The 19,921-nt window shown below is 33.0% G+C and overlaps 1 protein-coding gene and 1 pseudogene across 3 annotated transcripts; both read left to right on the forward strand.

Annotated features, from left to right (window-relative positions):
• The first annotated feature begins 4,448 nt into the window (after window positions 1–4,448).
• On the forward strand, window positions 4,449–5,332 carry LOC143552709 (basic leucine zipper 43 pseudogene; annotated as a pseudogene).
• Window positions 5,333–9,140: 3,808 nt separating this feature from the next.
• Window positions 9,141–19,287, forward strand: LOC143552727 (protein PHYLLO, chloroplastic-like). Of its 3 annotated transcripts, none has more exons than XM_077042873.1 (26): window positions 9,141–9,311; window positions 9,418–9,621; window positions 11,039–11,256; window positions 11,321–11,399; window positions 11,474–11,582; window positions 11,655–11,749; window positions 11,849–11,902; window positions 12,012–12,080; window positions 12,164–12,271; window positions 12,362–12,556; window positions 12,643–12,741; window positions 13,464–14,018; window positions 14,570–15,088; window positions 15,179–15,246; window positions 15,323–15,481; window positions 15,570–15,797; window positions 15,873–15,990; window positions 16,063–16,218; window positions 16,307–16,549; window positions 16,639–16,806; window positions 17,386–17,529; window positions 17,626–18,069; window positions 18,140–18,433; window positions 18,510–18,667; window positions 18,773–18,880; window positions 18,952–19,287. In XM_077042873.1, exons 1-26 carry the CDS (start codon window positions 9,201–9,203, stop codon window positions 19,202–19,204), a joined length of 4,956 nt encoding a protein of 1,651 aa, XP_076898988.1. In that variant the 5' UTR covers window positions 9,141–9,200; the 3' UTR covers window positions 19,205–19,287. The 3 variants fall into 3 exon arrangements, with proteins under 3 accessions (XP_076898988.1, XP_076898989.1, XP_076898990.1); XM_077042874.1 differs by having other exon boundaries at window positions 12,167–12,271; XM_077042875.1 differs by lacking the exons at window positions 9,141–9,311; window positions 9,418–9,621; window positions 11,039–11,256; ... (1 more) ...; window positions 11,474–11,582; window positions 11,655–11,749 and having other exon boundaries at window positions 11,849–11,919; window positions 12,167–12,271.
• Window positions 19,288–19,921: the final 634 nt, after the last annotated feature.

Genomic DNA, 19,921 nt, shown 5'->3' on the forward strand with positions numbered 1-19,921 from the left:
CATGCGTGTATCTTGACCTTATCCACTTCTTTAAAGGAACCACCAAATGTGCAAACATTGTTTACACGAATATGATAACTCATAACACAGTTTCTTTGCATCAAAAAGTTTGTACGGTAAAAAGAAAATAAAAGAAAAATAATAAACAATTGATATAAAAAAAACAATATGGAACATTCATTTGCTTATAATCAGATTATATTTAAGATTGTAACATGACAATTAAACACATCATTATCATTGTAATGGGAATTTATTTGAATTGATAAATGCATGCATTCATATAAAGCATGCACACACGTGTAGGTTACTGTAATTTTTTGAATTACGTATGTGAATCCAATTTGCAACACGAGTAAATTAGGGGAATTAATTAATTCTAGAGAGAATCATTTAATCTTTTATGTCAATCTTATTTACTTTTTCATATAAAAGAATACTATAGATATTGGTTGTTGCAATTTTTGCATATATTATTTTGTGTTCTTTGCATGTTTATACAGGAACATCAAACATGTAACAGTTCTTTGTGAAATAAGAATAATATGATATCCCACTAGAAAAAAAATTAATGAATTTGAGGTGAAATAAGAAGACAAACGAGCTGGCTGGAATTAAGTGGCAAAGTGATGAATCAGATGATGAATGTCCTATAAGTAAATATGATTTTTTTCAAGTGTTATAACTTGTGTTTTGCTTGTACTTGTGGTGAACTATTATGAATATAATTATTATTAGATTAGGTTTAATGTGTTTTACGAGCATGTTTCTGATGCGACCCGCATTCTTATAGAATTCAAGGTCCTTCGACTGCTTTAGAATCCGACATTGTAGAAATTAAACATGTTATGCTTCTTCCTTGTATAAGAGCATTCAAGAGTTGGTGGAATTAGACTTGATGTAAAGGTCAGGCGTCTTACCAAGAACTTCATCAAGCTTTTCTTATGCAGTATGCACCAGGGTGAGTTAACTTTTTAATTATTATAATATATATATATTTACATTCTATGCTACAAAATGTTTAGTTATATGCATGATTTCTTTTATTTGGATATACATTCGCCTGATGATGATGCTACAAAATGTTTAGTTAACACTCTCTTTCTATATATACAAGTTATGGTTAATGGTTTTGTGTACGTGACAAAATACATCAAGGCATATCGATTAGAAATATTTTTTAGGGCCTTCGTTGACGGATTGTAAGACCATGCGTAATTAAAACTAGGCACACCCGGACATTTATCTGATAATGGTTACCGATGGGTTATCCGTTGGTAAATTTTTGTTTTTCAAAAACCTTGGCCAACTTGTAGATAATTGACTTTACAGAAAGGTTAAAGTTTGCGTTGTCATATTTAAAAAAAATCTGTACGTTTAGAATTTTATACTTTTAGTTGATTATGTCGTCTAGTTTCAAAACCAATCCAAAAGATCAATGAACCATTAAAAAGTATCACTAGACACTTGATCAGCATTCAAAACATCATATTTACATACTTATATAGGCATAGTAAAAGTTTGATAATCTTATTATGGTATGTATTTATATAATCTTCTATAGTATAAACACCTGTGGAGTTGTATATTCAAATTACATAAACATTTAATGTTTATCCTGGTTTATATGAAAAAGACACAAAGTCTTGGCACATCACACACACATACATGATACATACATATAAATATATAATCATGGAACGGAAAATACTCTCATAAATCTATTTTAAGATTTGCTTTTTTAAATTCTAATTTTTTTAAATAAAGCTTTTGTTGTTTATCATTTTTCTTTGGCAAATTATTAGACTCCCGACGTCACAAACTTTCAGGTGTATACATAGACCCACATGCTCAATTATTATCCATGAAACAAGACTTTTGCTTTAACGTAATTAACTATAATTTTGTGTTATTATCGTTCAGTTATGTTTTAAGACCATTAGTTTTGTGTAATTGTGTTTATTCATTTATAAAGCAATTCATTTTTTCAAGTTGAAAGTTATATGATAACATAATGATCATGTATCCTAGTATGGTAAGTTAATGTGTATGAGATGTTTAATTTTGACTCATCTTCAACATTCCGGATTATAGATTTATTCATTCTAGAAATTATATATCCAACTTTCTAAAAGTTTTATTATCTTTTACCGATTGAAATAGTTTTAGCGATCAGCCTGTAAAGATACTAACTCCGTCATAAGGAAATTAGGTCGTGGTTAATCAAAGACTTTACCGACCGATGTTCATCTTTCACCCGATGAAATGCATCGATGATAGCCTACACCGTCTAGCGATGAGATCATAAGAAAGTGGGTCACTTTGTAATTAAAAAAATGATATAACAATATAATGATACGCTAGCTATTAATGTGAAATGTAATAGTCAAAACTATATACAAAATAATCAAAAATAATACAAAATTTACAAATTTATATGATCGAGACAAATGGCGAAGCTTGGGTGAGTTCATCGGGAGGGCTGGACTCAACATGTATCATAAAAATCATAAACTAAGGGGGTCAGCCTCAAATTTTCCGTATAAAATGGGTAAATTTACACCACGTATATAAATTTTCAGACGAAAAAACGGTCAATTTACACTAACGCACATAAAACACAGGGGGCCGGGGGTGGAGCTTCGTCCCTGATCGAGACGATTCAAAACGTTGTCTATAATAAGAATATCAAGGTTACCCAAAGTCTGACATTGAATATTTGAGTGATGTCAAGTTGATGTTGATCTTTGGGGGTTCCAGTTGTTCGCCCATCGTATCCTTGTGCTTTCTTCGGTTGTAGGTGATAGATGTATTAAGTTTCGAACTTTCCAGCTCAGCTGATCAGCTCGATCTAGCCCTTGCCTTGTCTTCGATCGAACTCAGCAACTCCTTGTAAAGGCCTTTTCAATTCTTCTGATCACTGACTTGGATCAATTTCCATAACACTTTGATCGTGGCTTTGATCAAACAAGTCTCATTCGTTATCAGTTTTGCTTTAATACAATTTAAGTTCCTTTTCGGTTTTGTTGGTTCTTGATCCACCCCCTTATTTAGCTTGTTTTAACCCTTGACTTGGAGTTGATTGAAGACACCTTGATCAATCGCTCTAGGTTTCTTGGATTGATCGTGTTCAGTTTCATGAACCCGAACTCTTGATCGATTTCTTGATCAAGATCTTGATGATCCAGATCTTGACCGAAGGCTTCTTGGTTTTGGTCTTGTTATTTGGTTTCTTGATCGTGTTCTTAATCAATGCTATGATGCAACTTAAGTCCTGAATCAGTAGTATAAGGACAGGTTAATTGGATAACTCCTAACCCTTGAATTATTATAACCAAGAAAATATAACTTCTAAAACTTGATTACAGTTAGACCATAACTCGGTTTGTAAGATAAGACTAACCAACTTTTGGTAGTCTAACTTGGATATATACCAACGGTGATCAGCTTGTCAATTTTGGTTCTCCCATTACGGTCTAAAATTACCAACAAATTTATTTCAGAATTACAATATTGTGCGGTTGATAGTAGTTTGTTTGTGCATCGATATGTTTTAGTCATTTTTTCTACCTTTTGTTCGGATGCTTGATAGAGTTTGAACCTCATGACTTGGGGTTTTCTATGTTTAGTCGTTTTCCGTATCTATGTTTATAGGTACGTTTCAATATTAACAAAACAAAATTTCCACATTAAAATGGTTCAGTTTCATTATTTTATGGATGGATGATATCTTTAGGATTTAGGTACGTTCATTAAGAAAGGCAAATCCATCTAAACCACATATATAAATGGTACGAAAAGAGACCATTTTCGAAACCAAACATAGGATGTCATGATTGAAGTTGTGTCTACAAATGAACTAGTAAAATTCTCCTTTATGTCACAAGTGGCACATCATTGAGTGCACGATGCTTGTGCTAAATAGTAGTAAGCAAAAGTGCAAAACCAAAGGTAAAAGTGATTACTTACAGAATTCTATACTTTGGATAATCTTACATATTTCACCAACATAAAGAACATTCTCATCCTCTAGGATTCTTTACTTCATTCAGAATACGAAATTATTTTGAGGTACTACGTGGTTCAAACCGCTCTTCTGGTTATTTGGTGATTCATAAACATTGTTACTTTAGCTCAACAAATCCTAAGAGTGACATTGTACATGTTTGTTTGTGTGCTTCAAGTAGATGTAATTAAAAATGATTCTTTTAAATGGATTGATAAAAACAACCTAGGTGTGACACTCCTGCTAGTGATGTCAAGGTTTTGTTTAGAGTAAATATAGAAAGACTTCAATTAGATAGATTGATTAGCTAGATTTGTGAGATGTAATCCAAGTTCATCATGATCCAAAATATTGTGTCTCACAATGGAATTTGAAAATGAGGAAATTAGGGCCTACTTATATAAAGTAGCTTTTGTTACAAACAGTATCACCCTCCAATCACACCAAAAATACATCATACCCATTATAACTCAAAGTCATCATTCTTAAAAAGCTAATTTTGTGAAAATCAAATAATAAACCACTCTTGCTATCGTAAGCCAAGGCCATTATGGCATTATTCATGCTATTTGCTACATATTGGCCACTTTTCACCTCCTATAAAATCCCTTCATTCCTCATCCATTCTATATATCCTCATCCTCTTGCTATCATCACCCTATAAACACAATCCGATCGCCACGATATACTAATTTGTTAGCGGTTGAAAAAACTCGAGAGCGATGGCAGGAAATTACTGTTTAGCCCCTGAATATGAAGACCCTTCATGGAACTTCTCAACAACCTTCACTTCATTCTCAAACAACATGTCACCTTCTGTCCATTTCATGACAAACTTACCTTATTATCATCAACCTAGTACAAATCCTCAAATACCCATGGTTGATTGCTACCAACAATCTTCATCTCTAAGTTACAATAACTCAAGCACTTCAGATGAAGCCGATGAGAACCAGATGAGCATCATCAATGAAAGGAAGCAAAGGAGGATGATATCGAACCGGGAGTCAGCTCGAAGGTCCCGGATGAGGAAACAAAAGCAGTTGGATGAGCTATGCACCCAAGTTATGTGGCTCAGGACCGAGAACCATGGACTTATCGACAAGCTGAACCGATTCTTGGAGACTCATGAACAAGTTATTCAAGAAAATGATAGGCTTAAGAAAGAAACCATGGAACTAAGGCAGATGCTTAGTGAAGCACAACTTGCTAGAACTTACACTACTTTAAGAGATCTTGATGATGATGATCATGAGGTTGTGTGTGTTCCTTCTTGCACCTTCTAATATGCTTCATTGATTTGTTTTTACCAAAATGAGTGCCTTAATTATTAACTAAAGTATAGTCTTAAAATATAAATAAACTCTTTGAGCAATATAATTTGCATCATTTTAGTTTCTTCTTTTCTTTTATTGGGTTGTTTAATTGATAATTTTTGTTCTATATTGGTGTGGATGCAATTATTAGTGATCATTCATTTATTTGACGTAATTTAGCTTCCATCATGACCTTTATAACACTATATATTATTAATATAAGCCCACTTCAGATGCGGATAAGAGAAGCAATTTCATAAGAAATATTCTATATATATATTTAGAAAAATATAAAGCTCCTTAAAGTGTGTTCATACGATAAATAATCGAACATTTTGATAATAAAACAAGGCCTAACTAACCAACATAAAAATATATATAATAAATAATCTTTGATAATCTTAATTTTTGATGCCTTGTGATTTTATGCTCTAATCCAAACAGCATTACACTCTCTTGTCTCTTCATGATGTCAAATGGAACAAAAGAATATAAATTAAAAAGATACTTTCATGATAAAAGAATTAATTTTCAAATATTAAATTATTTGGATTCTTAAACGTTTTCCAGAATACTCTTTAGATAAAAAAACAATAATCATAATAAAATATTAAGCCTTTTTATTAACATGTACAATGAATATTTAGCAATCTTAGTACCAAAATCATTAACAAATGAATCCATGCAAACTGCATGCATATCTGAAATGAAGAACTAGCTAATATAATTAATTTTACGTCCAGGACTCGAACCCAGGACCTTTTGATCAGTTGTGAACATGAGTTTAACACCAAACTAGTATACTTATTCTTCATGATTGTTATATACTAGCAGTATGATATACAAAATGGCCATTTAGAATTCAAACCGGCATACGTCAAAACCTACAACGCAAGCTATCATTGCATCGCGATAAATACATATTAATCATTATGGATGTCATAAAATGGTCACATTATTAGGCAGTTTGGAGTTATGTGGTGTATTTTGTCAAAATAAAGATCAAGTGAAATAGATATATTGGTGGAGACAGGGAGCAAGGATCAGTCACATTGAGGAAGAGGGTGGGATATTAAGGGCCCATAATATGAAAACCTTTCTTGTAATATATATATATTGGCATAGCAATATAAACAGGCAATGGACAAATTGTGGTGGTAAGTGCTGGCATTTAATTAGTGCTCATTTTATAGATTGAATGGACTACCATAACAAGTAAAACACTGAAAATAAAGAAGAATCCACTATATATATTATTAGTTTATTACATACAAAAATCACCCTATTGTATTGTATTGTACTGTACATTGTGCGTTGTTTTCCTTATATTATATAATTGAGTGTATAAGATTTTGGCAAAAAGCATTTTTAGGTGTTGTGTTGCTTCATAAATCATAACTCATTGTTTTGGAAATAATTATATCCACTGTTCTAAAAGATCCATCCATCACTATGCAAATTAAACTTTTCTGGTTTTAGTGTTCATAGTGGATTATGGTATTTTCGATCTACACGAATGGAATTGTCCCTTAAGTATCATGTTCTTTTCCTATTTGACATATAATCTGCACGTAATTTACTAAATTGGTAGATGATTGATATACAATTAGTATGAACAGCTAGCAAGAAGCTAGCTAGACCGAAATTGAGAATCACAAAAGAGTAAATTGAAATGAAGTAGGACTACAAAGACTTCCATCAACTAAAAGTGAACTCGTCTCAATATCGTATTTGTAACACACCAATCTAGTAGGATTGACGTGTCATTTATACATAATCAAACTACAAACACAATTCTAAGGATGTATGAATGTACGTGGCATAATTTTTCATAGCTACAAACCCTAACTCGTTACATTTATTAAATACACATGTATTTAATTTTTAAACGCTGTAACATGTCATATTTGAGCTTCTAAGTTTAAGACAAATGAAAACATGTATGATCCTGTAACTTATAACTTGTAAGCATGCTAAACAAATTTTCGTGAATCATAAGAACACAGGATGGCAATTGTAAACTCAAAACATATATTTCAATTATCATGTGCTTGAACAATTCATATGCCTAAATTTTCATAAGTGCTCAATATATTGGATCCGGAGCTTCGAAGGTTGTATGGTTGTTCCAAAATCGTAACACTCGATCTAGAATGTAAGTTATATCAATGTGAATCGCCAGGAGACTTAGCTCTTTAGAGGATTATGAATGTCTAGGGCCAAAGTATGATTAAGAATGATTTATAGTTAACGTTCCTAATATACAGTCTATCATACGCTGTAGTCGAACTGAGAGGAGAATGTAGGCCGAAACTGAACTGAAAGTCATCAAACAGACGCCGGGAAAGCCCTTAGTAAAAGTGTCTCCTATTTGGTAATGAGAAGGCACATGTAAAACTCGAACTTGACCCTGTTTGAACCTGATCACGAACGACTATTAGTAGCGATGTGAAACTTTTTCGAGGCGTAGGCAACAATTAATAGAGATTAATGATGGTTATAAGAGAGAGAGAGAGAGAGAGAGAGAGAATGTGTTTGGTTGTTAATATTATAAGTATTTTCAAGATAACCAAAACAAAAGTAACACGAAATTTTAAAAGGCTTTCTTAAAAAGATATACATGTTTTGCAAAACTTGTTTTACGTTAGACTTCAAACATTGAATGTTACAAAAATATGAACAAACTAGTTTGATCCTGCCGAGTTACTGGAGTTTATTTAAGTTTTTGTTTTTAATCGTTTTGTTATTTTATGATTATTTATTTTATTTTTTAACGTAGTTTATTTTAATTTAATAAATATATATTAGTTTGTTATTATATTTTTTTGCGTTTAGGTATTTTCAATTGAGATGTGTAAGTTTTTTAGATTTTTAACGAACAAAAATACACAAACACGAACATGTTGATTTTTTTAAATGAACAAACATGACCACAAATATTTGTCTAATGAAAAAGGGGACGCTGATGTAGTTGACGATAGCGGCTAGTATCGGAAGTTAACCGGCGATAGAGATGATAGACCATCAATGGAGAACATGTAAAGAAGATAAATTAAATTAGGGTTTGAGGATGAAAGTATTTACCAATAAATAAGATCTTATAACCCATTTGAGAGCTATTAAGGTTTGGTAAGACTCATAATCCGTGAAAATTATTCTTTGATGATTAAAAGAGTTATTTCACAAATAAATGAGATGTTATAACCCGTTTAAGGGTTATCCGGATTTGGTGAGACCCATGACCCGCGAAATTATTGTTTGATTATGAAAAAGTTTCACAAATAAATGAGATGTTATAACCCATTTAAAGACTTTCTGGGTTTGGTAAGATCCATACCCGTGATTTTGGGTCAAATGCATGAGAAACTTCTATTTATAAATCAAGGGCTCTAGAGAATGGGAGGCAACCTGAGAGCGACACGTAGAATTTTATGGTAGACAATTATATAAATATTTTTTTAAAACAGCTTTTAGTGAACCAAAACTAGCAAAAGCTAACAAAAAAAAACAAAACACTTAACATTACAAAAAGAAGATTTTTTAAGCCACCCTTTCTTAGGAGTATGCAAACAGGCCAGACCCGTGAGACCCCACCCGGACCCATTTACTGCTATTCTCATGATCTGGGTCTCACGATCCTTACCCATTTTATGTAAAGAGATAATGGTCAAACTTTGACCTAACCCAACCTGATCACCCGGACCTGTTTAATGGTATTTTCAAAACCCAGGTATTAGTCCTATCGTAAATAATCAGTTACGATCCGGGTCCGGTCTCGTGGGTCTATCCCGGTTGTTATTTACAAAAGAATTTAGTTTCATCAATAACAATACTCTTCTTCACACTGAACACACTCACTCTCCTTATCCAAACATAACATGAATCTCCACACCAACTTAATCTCTCTTCTTCTACCCTCTAAACCCCACGTCATGATACCTTCCACACGACGCCGTTTCACCCACCTCCACCAACAACGTAATTACAAGGTCTATAATTAACCCAACTTATTATTCTTATTATTTAATTCAATACTTACTAATTTAATTAAACTTTGTTGGGTATGTATATATATACATATACATATGCATATAGATTGTTAGATATTCAATTCAGAGAGAAGAAATTAAGTTTCTTGAAGCTGGAGAAGCTGCATTATTAGTGGGTACCTGCATTACACGTACGTTGACTCCGGCGTTGACTTTGGAGTTGGGTGTTCAAAGTATTAAAGATGCGGTTATCGAATTGAAGTCGAAACGTAATTATGATAAAGATAAAGCTGGAATGTACAGATTTCAGGTTTTTGTAATTATTTTTCGGTTTTTAATGAATATGAATTTGGTGTTTTAGAACTCCGTAGGGGCTAGTTGGGCGGACGGGTAGGATTTAACGATTAATCGGGATTAATAGGTATTAAATGAAACATAAAGTTTTCATTTTTGACTGGTTTTGACTAGATAGCGAGTAATTGGTGACTAGGCGGTGGGGTACTGACTACTGATTAGTTGGTGATTATTTGGCGCCTAGGTGCGATTTTTAGTTTTTTACAACCATGAATGTTATACACAAATTTTAATGAAATTTTACTTGTTTTATACCAGTGTTGTAGAACTCGCTAGTCGGAAGGTGGGGTACTGACTAGAGATAAATATGGATTAATCGGGATTAATAGGATTGGATTCTTATATGATTTTTTGTTAAAAAAATATATAAAAAACTCATTTTTACATGTAAAACATACATTTTTGTATACTTTCTCGGTGCTTTTTGTAAAAAAAATATATATTTTTTTAATTTTTTTTATAAAACGGCTTCTACATGTGTTTATATGCAAAAGCTTCAAAAAAGATTATGCAAAAGTGAGTTTTTTACATGTAAAAATGAATTTTTTTAAATGATTTTTTAACATGTGAAACACATGGTTCCTCGGTTCCCCACTTTATTGTGGTTTTACAATGAATCCACCCTATATTTATGTAAAGAACTTATTTTTACTTAATTTTTTACGATGGCGAGCTTTCACATTCGTCGACTAAAAGTAGGACCCCGCTTGAACCACAGCAATGATTAATTCATTTTCCAAGTTCCAGTTATGGGGGTGTTTGGGATACTTATTTACCTCCTTATAACTTTTTGTCAAAAGTTAATAAATCAGAATATCATGACTTATTAACTTATACTCTCACAACATAAGCAATTCCAAACAACTTATTAACTTTTCAAAAAGTTAATAAGTTATAAGTTGGTGAAAATAAGTAATCCCAAACACCACCTATATATCCGATGAAGAGTCGGTGTGCGAGTCCACTTTTTGTAAAAATTTAGAAATATGAAAGAGGTGTGGTTTTGTTGGTATAGTGTGGTAGATATATAAAACATTTGAATTTAATTTTTCTAAATAAGAATAAATTTTCAAATACTACAAAGATTTTGACCGTTTTTCACCAACTTTGACTGGTACTGATTTTAGGGGCCAATTAGGTGAAATAAAATCGGTGGCCCTCTGATTTTCGATTAATCGGTGCCTAATCGCAATTTTATACAACACTGTTTTATACTTGTTCTTGTAAATGTCTAACATGGTTGAATAGGAACAAAAGCATCGAACTTTATATAATACAATTAGTCAATTAGTTGATTACCATTGCCAAATCCATGTGATTTGTGTAACACGTGCATGAAGTTAACTTATCATGTTGTTTATTTTAATATGCAGATTGCTGTATCACCTGGGTCAAAAGCATTGAGTTGGTTTTGCTGTCAAGATGCATCATTAGAAGTATTTCCTCAGTTTTTCATTTCTACAGCGGTTGAAACATCAACCAATAAGTTTCTCTCATTTAGTAGAACTCGTGGCGTTTTTGGAATCGGTGCTGCAGTTTACATTAAAACTAATTTTTCCTCTGCTTCAGCAGACCAGATCTCTTTCAGAAGGTTAACTTTTAATATTCCATGCTTATAATCACTTTCAGAAGGTTAACATGAAATCACTTTATAGATATCAACCTGTTGATTCAACATATCCGACGGCTTATGGTTTATTTGAGAATAATTCATTTTACATGTTCATTCCTCAGGTAACATAATGTTCTCCAGTAAATTCTTAATTTAATAGATTAAATCTTTTAAACTGAATTTAAACTTTTTACAGATAGAATTAGTCGAGTCTGAAGGTTTATCCATATTAACTGCAACACTAGCATGGAACGACTCATCCAGATATGAGGATGCTTTTGATGTTATTATCCGTCTTATTACCGGTATAGTTTTGAAATTTATATACACTCGTGTTTTATCATTATTCATTTTTTTAAATATTTATTCTAGGCCAGTTCTTGCAATGCCCAATGAAGACAACCGCTTGAACAGATGTGTTAGTTCTGTTCTAAGAAAGTTCAACATGATGGTTGATGAACATGCACAAATGGTAAATTTCTTTTATTATGAATTAACTCAAAAAAAAAAACACATTACATGGGAATGAATTTTAATAATATATTTTATTATATTACCACTGTTCTTGTAGGTATATAAAAATGCTCTTTTGTTAACCGATGGTTGCCTTGAGCACATGGAACTGGTATCTCTTTTTTCCTGGTAAAATTTTATGAGTTTGCTTGGTTTTATATTTTTATTTTTTAATATTTGTGTAAACCTGGAAAAATGTCTTAAACGCCCTTATCATGTAGGAAAATGCTTCGTTATCCTCTCAGTTTTCCCTTAGACTTTCAGCTAATGTCAGCATCTCCAATAACATGGTATGATAACTTTGTGATTATATACATTTATGATATTTTTATGTTTTTTTTTGTATTTAAAATCTTTATTTTCTGCTTATAAGAAGCTGGATCAGTCCCGAGATATTAGTTTTTCTTTAAAAGAATCTGCTAACATCAATGCCGTGTGGGCATCATTAATGGTTGAAGAATGTTATCGACTCGGTTTGACGGTGAGTCGGTTAAATAAATTAAAAAACAAAATTATTTGCTTATTCACCGTCTTGTTAAAAACTTAATTCGAATTTGATTTTTCGAATCAGTATTTTTGCATAGCTCCAGGGTCACGATCCTCTCCTCTAGCCATTGCTGCCACTTGTCATCCTATGATTAGTTGTATTGCATGCATTGATGAACGGTCACTTACGTTCCATGCTATTGGTTATGCGCGTGGCTGTCATAAACCAGCTGTCGTTATAACCTCATCTGGCACTGCAGTTTCAAATCTTTTACCTGCTGTGAGTTTATGTTTTATCGAGTAATTGTTATATGCTTCATAATAATCTTTTCAATGTTTTAGTATTAATAAAAGAGTAATTTGCAGGTAGTGGAAGCTTCTCAAGATTTTTTGCCTCTGTTATTACTCACAGCAGATCGCCCCCCTGAGCTTCTGGATACTGGTGCCAATCAGGCAATTAATCAGGTATTTTGCTTGTTGTTGTTGTTATTATTATTATTATTATTTTTTGACAAGTTGGTTAGAAAAGTAACTAACTTTAGTATAATTTTTTTTATGAGTAACACAGTTTTGTTCACTCATGAAAAGGCACAAACTTTTATGAAAAAATATTTTTAAGGTTTTCACTAAGTTAATGGTTTTACAAGCACCACATCACGAAAAAATAGGTTTGTAAAAGAACCGAACGAACACAAACGGAGCATGCTCGTGTAACTCTAACCGAACAAATGATCGAACATGAAAATTGAAATAAATGATGGTTTCTTGTTCGTGTTCATTCGTTAAGAAAATGAACATCTTCGTGTTCGTTTGTTAATAGTATAAAGGAACGGTTCACGTATGTAAATAGATTAACATAACTGAGATAAATCCAGTCAAAAGACGTGAAGAACAACGTGTTGGTATTAAAAAGTTATTAAAACAAGACTAAGTTGTAATGTGCCAAAAAAGTTTATATGAATATTTAAATGAGCGCAAACGAACGAACTTAAACAAATGTAAACTACAAAAATAAATGAAACGAACGGCCATATACGAATTTAAATGAACGAACGAGACATGTGTTCATGTTTGTTCGTTTAACTAAATGAGTACATTTTATCGAAAGCTACATAATAGAATACTTTTTATTAAATTTTCTTTAATTATATGCAATCTCACATGATGCTTTTTATTTAATACGCTAGGTTAACCATTATGGTTCATATGTAAGACATTCTTTCAGTCTGCCTGCACCCACAGACGTTATCTCAACCAGGATGGTTCTAACAACCATCGACTCCGCTGTATATCATGCAACTTCTTCACCTTGCGGGCCCGTTCATATCAACTGTAGTTTTCGTGAGCCTCTAGAAAACACACCACAAGAATGGAGTCAAAGTTGTTTAAAAGGATTAGACTTTTGGGTATCGAGTGGTCAACCATTTACGAACTATATACATTCCCACAATTCTTTTACACATAGCAGTTTAGCAGATGTGTTGAATATAATTCAAGGCGCAAAACGAGGCTTACTACTAGTTGGAGCGGTTTTTAACGAGAATGATATATACGCAGCTGTTTTGTTGGCTAAACATCTTAAGTGGCCGGTCGTAGCCGATATTTTGTCAGGTTTAAGGTTAAGAAAATATAAAAGTGCTTGTTATAAACCTAATGAAGACATTCTTTTTATCGACCACCTCGATCATTCGTTACTTTCTGCTGAAGTCAAACAGTGGGTCAAACCTGATGTTATTGTTCAGGTATGTGAGTATATCTAGGGGTGGCAATTGTGATCCATTGGGTTGAATGAGTTTTTTTTTTTTTTTTTTTATATATATATGGAACGAGAAAAACGGAAGAAACTTTTTAGTACTTTTACTATTTTAGTTTTTGATTTATATATCGAGTTATGATTTTTTAATTATTTAATTTTTTAATGAGGGGTTTTTGAAATGGGTCAAAATGGATTGAGATTTCAGTAACCTCTCATTTAAAAATTCCAAAAAAATAATTAAAAAATTATAACTCGAAATATAAATCAAAAACTTAAAAAGTAAAAACACTAAAAAGTTTCCTCCGTTTTTCTCATTCCATAAAAATAAATAAATAAAAAAACTCGACAAATGTCAACCCGTTTTGACCCGTTTCAATCAAATTCTTTTTTTTAGTTTGACCCATTATATACATTTTAATACAACCCATTCAACCCAATGGGTCGCAATTGCCATTCCTAAGTATATCATAGTGAATACACGCCTACACGGTCAACTTAAGTTTGACTTTTTTGATATATTTTTGTTTTTAAATACAGATAGGAAGCCGGATAACAAGCAAACGAGTTTCGCAGATGCTGCAAGACTGTTCTCCATGCTCGTATATATTAATCGATAATCATCCTAATCGTCACGACCCGTCACATATAATAACACATAGGGTTCATAGTTCTATAAGTCAGTTTACTGATCAGGTGCTGCGATCCTGCGTGACAACTCGCATCGACAGCAAATGGACCAGCTTTCTGTGTTCGATAAACATGATGGTTGACTGGGAGATATCGTTTTTATTAAATTCAGAAAACTCGTTGACGGAACCGTATGTGGCGTATATAACTTCAGTCGCTTTGGATTATGGGTCTACAATGTTTTTAGGAAATAGCATGCCAATACGAGATGCGGATATGTATGGGAATGGAAGTACACGCGGCAGTGCCCCGTCATCAAGTTCTGGATTTCCATTTCATTGGATCCAGGTGGCGGGGAACCGAGGAGCTAGTGGTATTGACGGTTTACTTAGTACAGCTGTCGGTTTCGCCGTGGGCCACAACAAAAGAGTATCTGAATTTTCATAAATTATTTAATAAAATTATTATTAAATAATGAAATAATTGATTGTTTAATGTTTTTAAAATCTTGAATTGCAGGTTGTTTGTGTGATTGGAGACGTCTCGTTTTTGCATGATACCAATGGATTGGCACTTTTGAAACAAAGGTACGGATTGTCTATGTAAAGTTTGTGTCTTTTGAATCGCGGGTCCCACGTTTATATGTTTTTGTTGTTTTTGAAGGATTTCACGGAAACATATGACGATAATTGTGGTCAACAATCATGGTGGTGCAATATTCAGTCTTCTACCGATTGCAAGTATGACTGAAGAAGAAATATTAAATAAATATTTTTACACGACTCACAATGTTGGAATTCAAAATCTATGTTTGGCGCACGGGTAAGACGCTTATATAAGATGTAATTATTAGTAATTCAGTATTTATTTATACTAGTTTCTGACATTATATAAATGGATCAACATGAAGTGTGAAGCATGTACATGTCCACACGAAAGCCGAGCTGCAAAACGCTGTAATAAAAAGTCAACATGAAGAAGTTGACTGTGTCATTGAAGTTGAAAGCTCCATTGATGCCAATGCAAACTTCCACAGTAAATTGCGACAATTTGCTTGTCAAGCAGCAAGTCATGCTTTTTCCACCATTTCACGGCTTTCAGCTCCTAAAATATGTAAATTGGAGAGCTTCCAGTACAGGTCAGTTCTTGATTCATATTTTTTAAAAAATAATAATTTATAAAATTTACAAATTTTGTTATGACACTATGACAGAATTCAGCTTTTGGCTCCACTGACCACAACTCGTTTCGGTAACCGCCATTCCGAACATTACAGAGAAGGCTTTGTGCTAACTTTGTTTCTTGAAGATGGAAGCAAAGGAATCGGGGAGGTAAATTTAATTTTATATATGTATATTTTTTTTAATTTTGTAAAGTTGTTTCTGAGCAGTTATTGTGTACAGGTGGCACCACTCGGGAATCACAAGGAAAATATGTTGGATGTAAAAGAACAACTTCAGTTTCTTACTCATGTTATTAAAGCAGTGCCTTTATATTCATCATTACCTCTTTTAAAAGGATCATTCTCTAAGTGGATATCAACCATTTTAGGAATCCCGGTATCTTCAACTATTTTTATCACATATTTATCATATTATATATTAATAATCATAAGTCTTAGAATTATTTTATTTGCATGATATGTAGCCAGATTCACTTCTTCCGAGTGTTAGATGCGGTTTAGAGATGGCTGTTTTAAATGCTATGGCTGCAGCCGAAGGTTCCACCATGTTAGATTTACTTCATCCGTACGCTCCTAAAGAAGAATGTTCTAGAAAGTCGTTAAATGTTAAAGTTTGTGCACTTGTTGACTCTGATGAAACTCCCGAAGAAGTAGCCAATGTTGCAGCTACACTCGTTGACGAGGGGTTTACTGCAATCAAACTAAAAGTGAGCAAAAGCTTTGTTCTTGATTCTAGTATCTAGAATTATTTGTGAAACAATATTAAGTAATTTTTCATAATATTTTATCTTGACAGGTGGCACGTCGAGCCAATCCCATTGAAGATGCCATTGTTATACAAAAAATAAGGAAGAAAGTTGGTTTCAAAGTTCATCTTCGTGCTGATGCAAACCGAAAATGGTCATATAATCAGGCTCTTCAGTTTGGCTCTAATGTGAAAGACTGTGCATTACAGTATATTGAGGTATCCTTTATAGTACAGTTACGGGCCAAAACTGTTACTAGTTACTTTTGGTACCGGTCGAAATGGATCCAGTTGGATTGACCTAAAACATGTTTTGTCTTAAATTTTTATTTTGTTTTTTAAATAATTAGTGTTATACGATTACCAAAATAGTATTATTTCAGTAATAATTTACCTTTTTTCAATAAAAACGATTTTGGAGGTTTTTATGCATTAACCGTACACTTTGGGTGACTTGCAATCTCTTTTCTTTATTTTTGTCATTAAACGTATACTAGGGGTGTAAACGAGCCGGGCCGAGCTCGGCTCGTTTCAAGTTATGTTTGTAAAGGCTCGGGCTCGTTTATCAAACAAGCTTATTTTTAGGCTTGAGCTTGGGCTTGTGCACGCTTAAGCTTGGCTCGATTTGAGGTTTTTGCGAGCCGATCTCGAGTAGCTCACGAGCGCTCATTTACACCCTTATTATATATTATATGTATGTAAATATGTCTGTTTAAACTCTATAAAGAATTTCTCAAGTGGAACATATGTTTATAATCACAACCTACTTACTGAAAAATATTAACTTGCAAATATCAGGAACCTGTGAATGATGAAGATGATATAATTAAGTTTTGTGAAGAAACCGGCTTACCAGTGGCCCTAGATGAAACCATTGATAATCTCAAAGAAGATCCAATTAAAACGCTTGCTAGGTTCAAACACAATGGAATTGTTGCTGTTGTAAGTGATTAACATCTTCAATTTATTATTATTATTATTATTTGTATTTTTATTTTTTTTTATAAATTAAAAATCTGATATTACTCTTATATTCAGGTTATAAAACCAACCTTTGTTGGTGGATTCGAAAAGGCTGCGTTAATTGCAAGATGGGCCCAGCAGCAGGGGAAGATGGCGGTTGTCAGTGCAGCATTTGAAAGCGGATTCGCCTTGTCAGCATACGTTCAGTTTTCATGTTTTCTTGAAATACAAAATGCAGAATTATGCAATTTAATGAATGTTGAACCCGCACCACCTGTTGCTCATGGTCTTGGAACATACAAGTGGCTCAAAGAAGATGTAACCACCGAGCCTTTTTCTATTAGCCGTGGCGAAGCATCGGTTTTCGATGCTGGTCAAACTTTGGTCAACTTTAATATCAATCAAAATTCATTAATCCAAAGTTTAAATGCGGTTGAAGTACGTAATTATGAGCTAAAAGTGGACGTCGAGGGTGTGACATTTTCAATAAACGTAAAAGAGCTCGGAGACGAAAAAAACGTACGAAAAAACATTTCACTTTTTACACGTGTGAATTATCAATATTTTGATGTTTTATATATTGATGCAGGATAATGTTATTGTATTCCTTCATGGCTTCCTCGGGACTAGTGAAGATTGGATTCCGATCATAACCGCCATGTCAGCATCTTCAAGATGCATTGCATTAGACCTTCCCGGTCTTGGAAGTTCAAAGATGCATGTCCATGATGACATGGACCGAGAAGCTGACCTGTCAATGAAGTTAGTTGCAGGCATGCTAAACAAGCTGTTTCTTATTCTAACCGCTAGTAAAGTCACGGTTGTTGGATATTCAATGGGAGCACGGATCGCTTTATACTTGGCTTTAAGATGCAACAAAATGGTAAATAAAGAGATATATGTATAATTATAATGCCATTTTTTTTTATCATTATCGTTAAGCTGTGTTATACTTTAAGGTAAAAGGAGCAGTTATAATATCTGGAAGCCCGGGATTAGATGATGAGGTAAAGAGAAGCGTTCGCAGCGTTAAAGATGATTTTCTAGCGCGTGCGATTGTTTCATACAGATTGGATTTATTCATGGAGACATGGTATTCTGGAGAGCTATGGAGAAGGTAGTTTAAAAATTTTAGTTTTTATTTATTTATTTATTTATTTATAGTTACTTTGGTCCATATGTTTACATATATGATTGTGACTGTAACATGTTCACCATGCAGCTTAAGAAGCCATCCACAGTTTAATCAAATAGTTGCTAGCCGTATGAAGCACGATAACGTGGAAGCTCTCGCAAAAGCTTTGTCCGACCTTAGTACCGGAAGACAACCGTAAGTTTGTTCATTTACTATTTTCGTAACTTTGAACGAATTTTATATTTTATTTTTATTTTTTATAATAGGTCTTTGTGGGAAGATTTGAAGCATAATAAATCTCCAATTCTGCTAATTGTTGGTGATAAAGATGAGAAATTTAAAAAGATTGGTCAAAGTATGTGGTCAAAACTCAAGAGTCAAGATCATTCGGTCAAACGTCTTCATACAATGGTCAAGATTCCTGATAGTGGGCATGCTGTTCATATAGAGAATCCACTTCTTGTGATTCAGTCAATAAGTGAATTTGTTACAAGACTGAATATGGTGCTTGATTCATAATCAGAGACCAGTCAACTGTTTTAGCAAATATGCTGCGATATTCGGTGTAGGTATTTTAAAAATAAGTGTTGTTTTCATGACTATCGTTACACGCAATAAGTAGCGTGTTACAGTATGTGTGCACTAGTTTTAATATACGTTAGCGCCAAATCTGTTTGTGTTTTACACAAGGTTTTCGACTTTTTGTAACTGCCAGTTAGCCCTAGAATCTGAGTATTTCACTGATTTTATTTTAAAAAAGCCGACATTTAATTTTTTTTATACTTTTTATACATGTGTCTAAACATGTTAACGCGCCAACTTTGTGATTTATATTTTGTGTTGTAATACAGCTTGGGGCGTAAACAAGTCGAACTGAAGTTTGAGGTAAGCTCGTTTAGAGCTCTATTTCTAAGCTTGAGCTTAACTCAGTTTATTATTTATGACTTATTTTATCTATATTTATTTAACATATAAACTTATATGAATAATAAGTTAGTTTAGTCTTGTTTAAGCTCATTTATTAAATTACATTCAGTATAATTTGGACATAAGGCTCGAGTTCATTTTAACTCGGTTTTATGTTAACCTTTATCAAATCAATTTCGAATAGCTCACGAACGAACGACTTAGCTTGTTTACACCATGCGGTAAAACATATGTACAAACAAACAAAACAAGTATTATCTGTATAATAATACAACAATTAACAGTATTTAAGACATCAGTCAAGCTTCA

The sequence above is a fragment of the Bidens hawaiensis genome, unplaced genomic scaffold (assembly GCF_021521415.1).
Source record: "Bidens hawaiensis isolate Kalapana, Puna unplaced genomic scaffold, B.hawaiensis_p1.1 tig00017009_1, whole genome shotgun sequence".
Taxonomy (NCBI): domain Eukaryota; kingdom Viridiplantae; phylum Streptophyta; class Magnoliopsida; order Asterales; family Asteraceae; genus Bidens; species Bidens hawaiensis.